This window comes from Schistocerca cancellata, chromosome 3, assembly GCF_023864275.1.
Source record: "Schistocerca cancellata isolate TAMUIC-IGC-003103 chromosome 3, iqSchCanc2.1, whole genome shotgun sequence".
NCBI classification, from domain to species: Eukaryota; Metazoa; Arthropoda; class Insecta; order Orthoptera; family Acrididae; genus Schistocerca; species Schistocerca cancellata.
In genome coordinates, this window is record NC_064628.1 from 843,524,361 (window position 1) to 843,538,890 (window position 14,530).

Sequence of the window (14,530 nt, forward strand, 5' to 3'; positions counted from 1 at the left end):
CGACGTCTTCAAGGATGTCTCGATCGCCTCCAGTCTTGGAGCATCGCAACCGGCTTCCGTTTCTCTCCCAGTAAGACCGTTTGTGTAAATTTTTGGCGACGTAAGGAGTTTCTTCCGCCCTCCCTACATCTAGGTCCTGTCAACCTTCCGTTTTCAGACGACGCTAAATTCTTGGGTCTTATGTTTGACAGAAAACTGTGCTGGTCCTCCCACATTTCCTATCTTTCGGCTCGCTGTCTGCGATCCCTTAACACCCTCCGTGTCCTGAATGGTACCTCCTGGGGAGCGGACCGAGTGGTCCTTCTCCGCCTCTGTCGCGCCTTAGTGCGCTCAAAATTGGATTATGGAAGCATAGTCTACTCCTCTGCTCGGCCGTCTATTCTTCGGCGTCTCGACTCTATCCACCACCGTGGATTACATTTAGTGTCTGGAGCTTTTTACACTAGCCCTGTGGAAAACCTTTATGCCGAGACTGCTGAACCTCCGCTGTCCAATCGGCGAGCAGTCCTTCTGAGTCGTTACGCTAGCCATCTGTCTTCCATGCCTGCTAATCCAGCCCATGACCTTTTTTTCGACGCCTCCTTTGATGTAGGGTATGCAGGCCGCTCCTCCTCCCTACTACCCCCAGGAGTCCGCTTCCGTCAACTGCTCCATTCTCTTTCCTTCCGCTTTCCTAAAACCTTCTTGACAACTTGGGGTACAGCACCGCCTTGGCTCCGTCCCCGGATCTGCCTGCTCAGTGACCTTTGTCGATTTCCCAAGGATGGTACCCCTACACTTGTTTACCGTCGGGCATTTGCTGCTCTATGTGCACAAATGACGGATGCCACATTTATTTACACCGACGGCTCGAAAACATCATTAGGTGTAGGGAGTGCCTAAATTGTTGGCGACACCCCAAATCACTTTCGGCTTCCCGACCAGTGTTCGGTTTATACTGCAGAGCTTTACGCTGTTCTCCAGGCTGTCCACTACATCCGCCGCCATCAGAAGATACAGTACGTAATCTGCTCCGATTCTCTCAGCTCTCTCCTCAGTCTCCAAGCTCTTTACCCTGTGCACCCTCTGGTCCACCGGATGCAGGACTGTCTGCACTTGCTCCACCTGGGGGGCGTCTCGGTGGCGTTCCTCTGGCTCCCGGGACATGTTGGTATCTGTGGAAATGAGGCGGCCGATATTGCAGCCAAGGCTGCAGTCTCTCAACCTCGGCCAGCTATTCCATCGATTCCTTTCGCCAATCTACGGAGCGTTTTATGTCGTCGTGTTGTTCATTTATGGCACGCGCATTGGTCGACAATTCCCCATAATAAATTGCAGGAAGTGAAAGCTCTTTATTGTGCTTGGACCTCTTCCTCCCGAACTCATCGTCGGGAGGAGGTAATTTTAACTAGACTCCGTATAGGGCACTGTCTTTTTAGCCATCTACATCTTTTAAGCGGCGATCCTCCCCCACTCTGTCCCCACTGCTCTCAGCTGTGGACGGTAAGACACCTTTTAATTGAGTGCCCCTATTTTAATCCGTTACGCTCCCGTCTACAGCTATCGCCTGATCTATCGTCGATTTTAGCAGATGACACGTGCTCAGCCGACCGCGTTCTCCAGTTTATTAGTGCCAGTGAAATGACGTCAGTCATTTGAAGCTATTTTTGGGGACAACCGACCCCTTTCTATAGTGGATTTTTAAGTCTTTCCTCTGCCTTTAGTTTCTCCAATTTTATGACTTTGTTCCCATTGCTGCAGGTTTTCAATTTCAGTTTTTTTACTGTTTCCTAAGTCACGGGCTGGGCGCTAATGACCATAGCAGTTTTGCGCCCTAAAACCAAAACAAAAAAAATACAAAAAAAAAATAAATGAGTTTATTATTTACAGACATTACATACATTCCTTAACAATTATTGATACTTCTCGGAGGAAACAATTTTTTGCAGAGGTGTAGGCTTACTTAACAGATAATTGTAAAATGACACACGTGAAAATTCTTTTAAATTATATTGGATCATCAACAGACCTTTCACTGATTCAAGGTTTAATCTATTCCTCTCATCAGTCCACTGTGTGATAATTAGAAAAAATATTCTCGCTCCTGATGCCACCTACTAACACTGGATTCGTGTGTGTTTATCGCGAAGGCTGTGCCAATAGTTAAAGTATTTAAGAAAAGAGCAATAGAACAGGACAAATTGTAAATTTAACTGTATTACACTCAACTTTGCGAAAAAGCCGGACACTGTAAAAATCCGCCCGGACCCCGGACAAAGAGCTAAAAAGCAGCACGTGTCCGGATTAAGCTGGACGTCTGGTCATCCTAGCGATGACGAATACACGCTTCCAATGTGGGTTCACCGTGATGTTGGCAAACATGTATGCGACCATCATGATGCTGTAAACAGAACTTGGATTCATCCGAAAAAATGACGTTTTGCTATTCGTGCACCCAGTTTCATCGTTGAGTACACCATCGCAGGCGCTCCTGTCTGTGATGCAGCGTCAAGGGTAACCGCAGCCATGGTCTCTGAGCTGATAGTCCATGTTGCTGCAAGAGTCGTCAAACTGTTCGTGTAGTTGGTTGTTGTCTTGCAAACGTCCCCATCTGTTGACTCAGGGATCGAGACGTGGCTGCACAATCTGTTACAGCCATGCGGATAAGATGCCTGTCATCTTGACTGCTAGTGATACGAGGCCATTGGGATCCAGCACGGCGTTCCATATTACCCTCCTGAACCCACCAATTCCATATTCTGCTAACAGTCATTGGATCTCGACCAACGTGAGCAGCAATGTCACGATACAAAAAACCGCAATCGCGATAGACTACAATCTGACCTTTATCTAAGTCTGAAACGTTATGGTATGCATTTCTCCTCCTTACACGAGGCATCACAACGACATTTCACCAGGCGATGTCGGTCAACTGCTGTTTGTGTATGAGAAATTGGTTGGAAACTTTCCTCATGTCAGCACGTTGTAGGCGTCGCTATCGGTGCCAACCTTGTGTGAATGCTCTGAAAAGCTAATCATTTGCATATCACAGCATCTTCTTCCTGTTGGTTAAATTTCGCGTCTGTATCACGTCATCTTCATGGTGTAGCAATTTTAATGGCCAGTAGTGTATATTGTGTGAAATAAACTTCCTTTTCTGCTTGAAGCAAATATTCTCATAATTTTAGGTGTAAGCCTTTTCACAACATTACTAGATGTTCTTGTAGAGTTCATTGAGCACTTTTGTGGCCTGGTTCCACTGACTAGTTTAGTTAATTGCATGTCATATAGATGATAGTGATGTCTCACTGTGAAGTAGAATGAGTCAGTTAGTTTACAATTACAATACATTTTCAACAAATTGCTGACTATGTACATGATTCTTTTACATTTATCTTAAGTTAGTTTCAACTTTTTTAATCAAATTATGAAGTGTATGTTACTGCCTGACAAGACTCCCCTCACACTTTGTGAATAACACATTGAATTCCCTCTTTTAACTCATAAACGTTAAGAGGTTTATAGACATACACCAAGGTTTTAAGATAATCATAAAGGAAAAAAAATCACATGAGCTTAGTGACCATTGTTGGTCACCATTGTTTCAAATGACGCAATCCAAAAACTGCTAGTGGAGAACTCAATAGTTTTGCAGGAAGTGTGACAGGTGGCAACCATACTGCTACAATCACAACTTTTGAACGTCCAGTCCACCAAAATTATACCATGAAACATCTCCTATCATAGCACGCTCTGAGTTTCTGTTAACTATTACAGCTTGTCCTCCCGTCTCTGAAAAAAATAAAGCCTGATGATACTTCTCACACAGAAATCACACCAAACTATCACTCACTGTGGATGCATTTCCCTCTCTTGAACCATTCAAGGATTTTCTGATTGCCAGATAGGGCAGTTCCTTTTATTTACAAATCTAAGTGGAAGATCACCTTGTCACTTAAGATGATGTGCCTCACAAAACCACCATCTTCTCAGAAACCAGTCAGCAAAAATCACCTTTTCTGATGATAGACTTCTACATCTTCATCTACATCCATACTCCGCGAGCCACCTGACGGTGTGTGGCGGAGGGTACCTTGAGTACCTCTATCGGTTCTCCCTTCTATTCCAGTCTCATATTGTTTGTGGAAAGGAGGATTGTCGGTATGATTCTGTGTGGGCTCTAATCTCTCTGATTTTATCCTCATGGTCTCTTCGCGAGATATACGTAGGAGGGAGCAATATACTGCTTGACTCTTCGGTGAAGGTATGTTCTCGAAACTTCAACAAAAGCCCGTACCGAGGTACTGAGCGTCTCTCCTGCAGAGTCTTCCACTTCTTTCAGCTCCTGCATTAATTGAATACGTTAAGGTTGGTAAATGGAGATCATACCATAGAATTCACCATGCTGAAGAATATCTTGTGCCTTATTCTTAGCAAAAGATAGGAACTGACTTCACTGGACTAAAAGCCACACTGTCAGAAACCACCGCTATGTTAGCACAGGTCACTCAGAATGAGGGCGCCTTGAGCTCTTGATGCTCTTTGGAATTTCATCCATTTCACTGAACTTTGCTATAAGTCTGCAAATAGTTGATTCATTGCCAAGAAGCTCGCAAAGATATCTCACAGTTGCTGCATAACATTCTCCATTACAATACAATGTTTTCACTATTAGCACATGCAATGCAATAGTACACTGTTCTGTGGTTACATACATGCAATGAAGAAATGTGAGAAATTCAGACTGAAGCAACAGTCTGAATGTTTGTGGGTACTGAAGTGATACACGACACTGTGGTCAACCAACAAACAAAAATATAAGACATGGTGCAAATGAGTGCAAGAAAATACAGATTGCAGATATTTAATTAATTTAAAATAGAAAAAAGTTTAATGTGGGGAAAGTTTTTCTGATCTTTACTATTAGCTGTTTTGGGACTTAGGTTTTGTGATTCAAAACAAATCACATCTTATTAAAAGTTTGTTTGAAAAATTTATAGTTTACTGGTGATGATGGTGTTTGTTGTTCATGGAAGCAACAGCAATTATTTTAATGGTTGTAATCGCTAGTGACTATTTCAAATGGATTAATTTTCTTTCAGTTTGTGAGAACTCACTGGCCCAAGGTGGTTTTTTCTGCAAAGATGGAGGTTACTACTGCACAAATGATTACCAGCGTCAGTTTGGTACTAAATGTGCAACCTGTGGCAAATACGTTGAGGGTGAAGTGGTATCTGCCCTTGGAAATACCTATCATCAAAAATGTTTCACATGTGCTCGTTGCAGGTGAGTCTTGGCTTTAACTACTGATATTCCACATTTGTACATAAGGGAATATATCAGTTTTTACCGAAGTTGTTTTTATCATCATCAACTTATGTAATCAACAAACACCAAAAATATATGTGCTCTATCCATGTGGCAGCCGATTTACTTTTGCATGAATTAGTGGTTATCGTGTTGACTAAAATACTCAAGTTATTCATTTTTGAGAGTAATTCTTATTGGCCATTACTGGTGCAGTCATTGAAGAACAAGAGTTTTCAAAGCAGTATGTTACTTTTTGTGATTACAGTAACTAATATGTATTCCATGATGATGTATCACTTTTGTTAAACAGGCAACCATTCCCTTCTGGAGAACGAGTAACATACACAGGGAAAGAAGTTCTTTGTCAGAAGTGCGTGCAAATTCCTGTCAGAGAGACACAGTCTCCTCAGGCCAGTCCTTCTAGTGGCACAGGACCAGGTAAACTTCTCTCCATTTGCATTTCTGTATGTGTGCGATAAATGGTGTGTGCACTCACTACTAATTATTTTGTATTTGCATTGCTTTATTTTCTCTAAGCTGGTTCCATTCTCTGATAATGGATATCTTCCGACTTATTTGTGTCCTTCAAAGTAGATGTAAGGGGGCAATCAAAAAGTTTCCATTTGAGGACATTGCTGCAGCATATTTGCAACATAATGTGACTCCATTGTGATTATGCAAGAACTGCCTTGTAGGCGAGGTGTTAGTGTGGCCATCATATCTTCCTGACGTGTGTGTGTGTGTGTGTGTGTGTGTGTGTGTGTGTGTGTGTGTGTGTGTGTGTGTGTGTGTGTGTGTGTGTGTGTACACGTAGAAATGTGAACTATTACGATGTTATTAACAAATGCATCCAAACAGGACCAATCTGTTCTTAGCTGCTGAAGGGCAGACACAAATAGATATCCATCAGAGAATGGAGAAAGTATATGGGGCAGTATTTCTGTCAGAAATGACTGTTGGGGAATGGTGCGACAAGGCGTGCTGCCGCTTCATAATAACACATGTTTATGTGTTGCAAATGTCATAATGCAGAAGTTAGCACCAACTCAAGTGGGAGACATTTGAGCACACACTCTATAAACATGATATCTCCCCATGCGATTGTCATGCCTTCATTCCCTTAAATTCTTTGAAGGGCTGATCATTCATTTCAAACAAGGATGTGCAGCAAGCAGTTACGGACTTCTTAACACAGAATGACAGAGTGATTTACCAAACAGGTATCTCCAATCAGGTGCATCGGTGATGTGATGTGTTATCATGTGTCGATAACGCCCCATGGGCGTCATGTCATAGCAATGAAATTGCAAGTTTCCCTCTGGACCCCCCCCCCCCCCCCCCCTCCCCTGTGGGTCTGGGGGTAGGCCCGAGGTATTCCTGCTTGTCGTTCGAGGTGACTAAAAGGAGTCCCTCCCCCACAAGGTGGTAGTTTGCGCCTGCGTGCGGAGACGGACGGTTCCACAACTTATATTTGAGGTCATTTTGGTTTTTCACTTATTCTGGTTTCTTCCTTCCTTTGTTTGGTTCCTTTCTTTGTCCTTCTCCCTCTCACTGTCTTCCTTACCTTTTACCTTGCCTTCTTTTCCTTGCCTCCTTCTCCTTGCCTTCTTGTCCACCCTCTGGTCTCCGCCTTGGCGTTTTAGACAGTCTGGCCCTTCTCTCCCTCTCTCCCTTTTTTTTCCCCTTCTTCTTTCCTGAACGCCGACCCACGCGTTCGCACGCGTAGCCGGTGAAGGGGTAACACGCAATTCCCCACCCTGGGTAGACAAGTAAGGCACACACTTTACCCCCTAGTAAAGGCCAGGCCCAGGGAGGGGTGATGGCCTGAGCAGATACCTTCTGACCATACCGATTGGTCCCTCCGTCTGTTTCTGAGGTGTGACCTGAGGTGTAAACATTCACCTAAGGCGGGAGTGCCCTCTGAGAGGGTCTCCACAAGGAGGGAGCACGCTATCGAAGACACTGGCAATCATGGGGGATTCCTCCGCAATGGATTTCTCTTCTTCTTCTCTCTCGACTTCTGCCCAAAAACGGAAACTTGACCAGCCACCAGTGACAAAAGTACTACCGCCTGCCCCAAAGTTCCTCGTAGTTTCTCGATCTGAGGATGGAAAGGATTTTTCATCTGTCAACCCTTTCGTTATCTAGAAGGGCGTAGATGCCATAGCCGGATCTGTCAAGTCTTGTACCAGGATGCGTAACGGTACCTTGTTACTAGAAACTGAGAGCGCCTTTCAGGCACAAAAACTGCTTCGGGCCACACTCCTGTACACGATCCCTGTCCGGGTGGAGGGTCACCACACTTTGAATTCGTCACATGGTGTGGTATATACTAGATCACTCGACGGATTGACTGACAAGCAGATTCAGTCTTTCCTCGCCGAGCAGGGCGTGACGGCTGTCCATAGGGTCATGAAAAAGGTCAACAATGACCTTGTACCGACCCGGACACTTTTCTTGACCTTTGATAGTGTTCAGCTGCCGTCGCGCATCAAAGCGGGCTACGATGTTATTTCTGTTCGCCCCTATGTCCCGACACCTACGTGCTGCTACCAGTGTCAGCGTTTTAATCACACTCGTCAGTTGTGGCAGGGACGCCCATGAGGGTGACTGTCCACCTCCGTCTCCTCGTTGCGTGAACTGTCAGGGTGACCATGCAGCGTCCTCCCGCGACTGTCCCATCTACAAGGATGAACGCTGTATGCAGGAAATTCGGGTCAAAGAGAAACTGTCCACCTCGGCTGCTCGCAAGCTATTTGCTGGTAGGAAGCCCACGCTGCTCCCAGCGGGGAAATACAGTACTGTCCTCGCCTCTCCTCGGACTACCAGAAAGGTGGCGACGCAGACATGCGATCTGACCTTCAGCACTACGGTCGTCCGTTCGGCCAGTGCTAAGATCGCCCGCTCAATGTCTCCTCTTCCTCCCATCACCCCTAAGACACAAGCACCTTCATCAGCTTCTGCCAAGACTAAGACCCAGAAGTCAGATGCACAGGCCTTCAAGAAGGAACCGTCCCGTGCAGACTTCCTACGTACCTCGAACTCCCAGCCATCAACCAGTATGTCCACTAAACGACCTTCCAAGAAGGCTCATAGGAAGCAAAGTTCTCCTTCTTCACCACGGCGCGTTTCTTCTCCTGCACCACCCAGCGGTTGCTGCCCCAGGCCGTCATCCGCTGGTAGCCGAACATCTGGCCGTTCACCGGCGGAGGAAGTTCCCTCTCCTGGCCATATTAACAAGATGGCCGACGAACCTATTGAACCAATGGACGATGACTCTCTGCCTATTGATAGCGGCGGCAGTGCTCGCTCGAAGCCAGGCCCTCAGCAGCCTTCGAGGTGACCCCTTCTTGCTTCTCCTTTTTCTTTTTCTTCTCACGATGGCACTTCTTCATTGGAATATTCGCGGCATTCGCTCCAAGCGAAAGGACTTAAAGTTGCTGCTACGCTTGCACTGTCTGCTTGTCGTAGCTCTCCAGGAATTGAAGCTACGCCCATGCGATCAAATTGACTTGGCATACTATGCCTCAGTGCATTTTGACCTACCCCCCTGTGGCAGGTATTCCGGCTCATGGAGGGGTTATGTTGCTGGTCCGGGATGATATTTACTGTGATCCCATCACATTGCACATCGGCCTGCAGGCAGTTGCAGTCCGAATTACTCTCCCCACTTTTACATTTTCCATTTGTACCGTTTACACTCCATCGTCATCTGCCGTTACCAAGGCAGACATAATGCAAATTATTGCTCAGCTACCTGCACCATTTTTGTTGACTGGAGACTTCAATGCCCACCATCCCCTTTGGGGCTCTCCAGCATCCTGCCCAAGAGGCTCCCTGTTAGCAGACCTTTTCAACCACCTCAATCTTGTCTGCCTCAATACTGGCGCCCCTGCTTTTCTTTCAGACACAACTCACACCTATTCCCATTTAGACCTCTCTATATGTACTACCCAACTTGCACACCGGTTTGAGTGGTATGCACTTTCTGATACGTATTCGAGCGACCACTTCCCTTGTGTTATCCATCTCCTGCATCATACCCCCTCTCCGTGCTCAACTAGTTGGAACATCTCCAAAGCAGACAGGGGGCTCTTCTCTTCCAGGGCGACCTTTCAGGATCGCACCTTCGCAAGCTGCAATAGTCAGGTCGCACACCTCACAGAAGTCATTCTCACTGCTGCTGAATATTCCATCCCTCACACTACTTCTTCTCCATATCGTGTACTGGTCCCCTGGTGGACCGCAGCATGTAGAGACGCTTTACGTGCTCGTCGACATGCTTCACGCACCTTTAAACGCCACCCTACGATGGCGAATTGTATCAATTATAAATGATTACGTGCGCAGGGTCGTCGTGTAATTAAAGAAAGCAAGAAAGCCAGCTGTGCTGCTTTCATACACCCCTTCAACAGTTTTACTCCTTCTTCTGTTGTCTGGGGTAGCCTGCGCTGGCTATCTGGCACTAAGGTCCACTCACCAGTTTCTGGCTTGACGGTCACGAATGGCGTCCTTGTGGCCCCTGAGGATGTCTCCAATGCTTTTGGCTGCTTTTTCACAGAGGTTTCGAGCTCCACTCATTACCACCCTGCCTTCCTCCCCCGAAAACAGGCAGAGGAGGAAAGGCCACCTAACTTCTGCTCCTCAAATTGTGAAAGTTATAATGCCCCATTCACCATGTGGGAACTCGAAAATGCACTTGCCCTGTCACGGTCCTCCACTCCAGGGCCTGATTCTATTCATATTCAGATGCTGAAGAACCTTTCTCCTGCAGGTAAAGGTTTTCTTCTTCATACTTATAATCGCATCTGGATTGAGGGTCATGTTCTCACATGCTGGCGCGAGTATATTGTTGTCCCGATTCCTAAGCCAGGGAAGGACAAGCACTTGCCTTCCAGTTATCGACCCATCTCCCTTACCGGCTGTGTCTGTAAGGTGATGGAGCGAATGGTTAACTCTCGTTTGGTTTGACTGCTCGAATCTCGATGCCTACTTACCAATGTACAATGTGGATTTCGTAGGCGCCGCTCTGCTGTTGACCATCTGGTTACCTTGTCGACCTTCATTATGAATAACTTCTTGCGGAAGCGACCGACCGCGGCTGTGTTCTTTGATTTGGAGAAGGCTTAAGACACCTGTTGGAGGGCGGGCATTCTCCGCACCATCCATACATGGGGCCTTCGCAGTTGCCTCCCTCTTTTTATTCGTGCCTTTTTAATGGTTCGACAGTTCAGGATACATGTGGGTTCTGTCCTGTCCGACGCCTTTTGCCAGGAAAATGGGGTACCACAGAGTTCAGTTTTGAGCGTCGCTCTCTTCGCCATAGTGATCAATCCAATAATGGATTGCCTCCCAGCTGATGTATCCGGCTCCCTTTTCGTGGACGATTTTACCATCTGTTGCAGGGAGCAGCGTACATGTTTCCTGGAGCGCTGTCTTCAGCGTTGTCTTGATCATCTTTACTCCTGGAGTGTCGCCAATGGCTTCCGTTTTTCTGCCGAGAAGACGGTCTGTATTAACTTCTGGCGCTACAAAGAGTTTCTCCTACCGTCCTTACGACTCGGTCCCGTTGCTCTCCCATTCGTGGAGACAACAAAATTTTTAGGTCTTACATTTGACAGGAAACTTAGCTGGTCTCCACATGTCTTATTTAGCTGCCCGTTGTACCCGTTCTCTAAATGTCCTCAGTGTTCTCAGCGGTATGTCGTGGGGAGCGGATCAAACCGCCCTACTTTGCCTATATTGGTCGATCGTCTGCTCAAAGCTGGATTATGGGAGCTTTGTATACTCCTCTGCACGGCCATCCATTCTTACGCCGCCTCAACTCTATACAACGTCTTGCGATCGGAGCATTCTATACTAGTCCCGTCTAGAGCCGGTGAATTGCAACTAACCTGCCGGCGCGATATACTGCTTTGTCGGTATGCCTGTCGGCTATTGTCAATGCCCGACCACCCGTCTTATCGTTCCTTTTTTGACGACTCTCTCGACCGTCAATACGGGTTGTATGTCTCTGCCCTGCTACCCCCTGGAGTTCGCGTTCATCGCCTCCTTCAACACCTTGATTTTTCGCTCCTTTCGAGTGGGCGAGAGCCAAACGCCACCTTGGCTCCAGGCTCCGGTTTGCGTTCACCTTGACCTCAGCTCGCTCCCAAAGGAGGTTACCCCAGCTTCGGTATACCGCTCGTGGTTTGTCGAACTTCGTTCGAAGTTCATTATCTTCATTTATACAAATGGCTCTAAGACCAATGATGGTGTCGGGTGTTCTTTTATTGTCGGGGCACACAGTTTCACATACCGGCTCCATGGCCATTGTTCGGTCTTCACAGCTGAGCGCCATCCAGAGCCTCAGTGATCCGAATCCGGTTCACCCTATTGTGCACCGGATCCAACGCTCTCTTCAGCAGCTGGCGGGCGGCGGTTCTCCGGTTACCTTTAAGTGGGTTCCTGGCCATGTCTCTATCCCTTGGAACGAAGCTGCAGATGCCGCGGCCAAGGCTGCGTCCTCCAGCCTCGGACAGCTTCTTGTTGTGTCCCTTTATCAGATTGTAGCAGGGTCATTTGTCAGCGCATTTTATCACTGTGGTATGCCGATTGGGCTACACTTACGGACAACAAGCTTCGGGCCTTGAAACCTCTTCCCACTTCTTGGACGACCTCTTCACGCCCTTCTTGGCGGGAGGAGGTTGTTTTGGCCCGGTTACGATTTGGACACTGCCAGTTCAGCCATCGCCATCTGCTGACGGCTGCGCCAGCGCCGTTCTGCCCATGTAGGCAATTTCTGTTGGTACGCCACATTTTAACGTCCTGTCCAAATTTTATTACACTGCGCGTTGATTTTGGCCTTCCATGTACTCTGGATGCCATTTTAGCGGGTGACCCAGGAGCAGCTGCTCGCATTCTTCGTTTTATCCACTTGACAAACCTGTCTAAGGACATTTGATTATGCTGTTTTTTTAATCCTTTGCCTGTTAATGTCTTTTATAGTGTTGTCCCTTTTAGTTCCTGTTTTAACATTGTGCCTCAAGGTGCATTCCTAACTTAGCCTGGGCGCTAATGACCATTGTAGTTGTGCGCCCTAAGACCAAAACAAAAAAATCCCTCTGACACTGATAGCTGATGCACGAAATCTGGTGGTCCCAATTGAGTGCACCCACTGGACCACACCTGCAGTAGCTCTGTACTACGAGTGCCCTCTGCTGCTACAGTATAGGACAGCTGTTGGCAGCCACTCACGCCATTCACACTCAGAGCCACATCACCACACGAAGCTAAGCAGTAGCTGCCTAGTCACAGCTCCATTGTCGTTGCTTTTGCAAAACAGCTGGACTCTGTTTCTTGCTGCATCATTTGCAATGTGTCTTTGTTTATTTGGAGAGATAAAAATTAAATAAATTGTCTGTTTGCTGAGTTACTTGTTCACTAATCATTTCTGCTCCTGTCCAGCTTTCTACAATGACAGTTGTCGCATCACTCTGTAGCCCATCTCGCCTTGCCTTTGTGAATGAAATCGTACACAACAGGTGAAATGATTGCCTCACTGCTTATGGTGATTTTGCCCTATTAGCATTCTGATTCTCGACCATACGACCTATGAACGGAAGCTTTTGATTGCCCCCTCATAAAAAGCTAATAATTTTATTTTGAAGAGCTGATAGCTCTCTGTCAGTTGCACGACTGTCACAAACTGATATTTTTGGAGTTTACTTTATCAGCTGAGAGTGTGCACCAAGTTACAGTTCCTGTATTCATTTCATATTCTTCTAAACTAACATACCCTGCAGTTGCATGTCTTAGTGTTGGTAGCTGGGGTTATAAACTAGCCTTGATAATAGCCTTAATGGTGTAAAGAACAGAGTCCTCAAGTTATTCAAGTATGCCCTCTCTAGCTGAAGTCACTCGTTGATAATTATATCCCATAGAACTACCAGAGTGCACCTATTTCGGTTGCTGAGCCTTACCCATTGTTCCAAATAGACTCAGATATTTTCTGTGACCTTTCAGTCAGATGCTTTAGTGGACTGGTTAAGGTGTGACAGGATGCCTCAGTGTCATGCAGACCTGGAATACATATGTGCAACCCTGTCAGCATGACTTTCGTCATATTGGCAAATGGGAATGTCCACAGGAGACTCATCATGGGGATGTAAAAGAAGAGGCAACACTTGGTTACTGAGGATGTTGCAAAAGAACCCAGTTTCAAGTTCACAGTAACATGAATGAGTGGGGCCCAAATCACGGTACAAAAAACACCACCAAAACAACGTTGCAGAACTACTTCTAGTGGCAGTTGCACCCTCCTGCAAGTTAAACGCCCCATTGGGCTGACGATGACACATCACGTCGTTGAAAAAGAGGCATCATCACAACTCACCAGATCACACTAGATGTCTCTAGTCACCTGCTGTCCAGTTTGTATTTTGTTTGCATACTGAAGAGGTGCAATTCTGAGCTATGCCGTTTCACACGACACCTGACTCAAAATGTCCATGGCCTGCAGCTCCAATTACAATGTTCTCTCAGAAAGTGGTGGAGATGGATCTGCATTCACAACTGCAGCAGTACCTGTTGGGTTTTAAACTGCTTGTCAAGGACAAGGCAAGACATGAGTCTTCTGTTCTTGTGTGTTTGGATATTTTTATGACCACTGTTTTTAAGCAGTGTCACATAGCTCGAGTGGTACACCATTCCTTGTAGACATGTTGAAAATTCTGCGTTGATACGTAAACAAATTGGTCAACTTCATTTGAGGTGTGATCAAGGGCACAGCCAAACAAAATAACTCCTTTCTGCCATTCCATCCTCCACATCAACTTGGCTTGCTGTGTTGATTCCACAAGACCGACTAGAAAATATATACTTCTACGTGTCGTGACAAATATCAGTGGTCATATGGTCACCTGTTACCAGTTCTGTACCATCTGCAGCATTCCAATGTGACCAGTGTCTTCTTTTAATGGGGTGACTAATACTTAGTCCACTAGACTTACTTCTGAATATGGAAGTCATAACATTGCAGTATTAACAAAGAAACTTTATTTTTATGAAAAATGTACTGTTAAGTACTCCTTGCGGATGACACTCCAGTACATCAAATGGCTCTGAGCACTATGGGACTTAACATCTGAGGTCATCAGTCCCCTAGAACTTAGAAATACTTAAACCTAACTAACCTAAGGACATCACACACTTCCATGCCTGAGGCAGGATTCGAACCTGCGACCATAGCAGTCGCGCAGTT

The 14,530-nt window shown here is 46.3% G+C and overlaps 1 protein-coding gene across 6 annotated transcripts in view; it reads left to right on the plus strand.

Annotated features, from left to right (window-relative positions):
- The window catches only part of LOC126175901 (actin-binding LIM protein 2), a 328,131-nt gene that overhangs the window by 210,261 nt on the left and 103,340 nt on the right, over positions 1 to 14,530 (plus strand). For all 6 annotated transcript variants that reach the window (XM_049922962.1, XM_049922960.1, XM_049922964.1 and 3 more), the window contains 2 exons: positions 5,082 to 5,265; positions 5,600 to 5,727. In XM_049922962.1, coding sequence (XP_049778919.1) covers positions 5,082 to 5,265; positions 5,600 to 5,727 — 312 coding nt within the window. The remainder of the gene's footprint in view (positions 1 to 5,081; positions 5,266 to 5,599; positions 5,728 to 14,530) is intronic.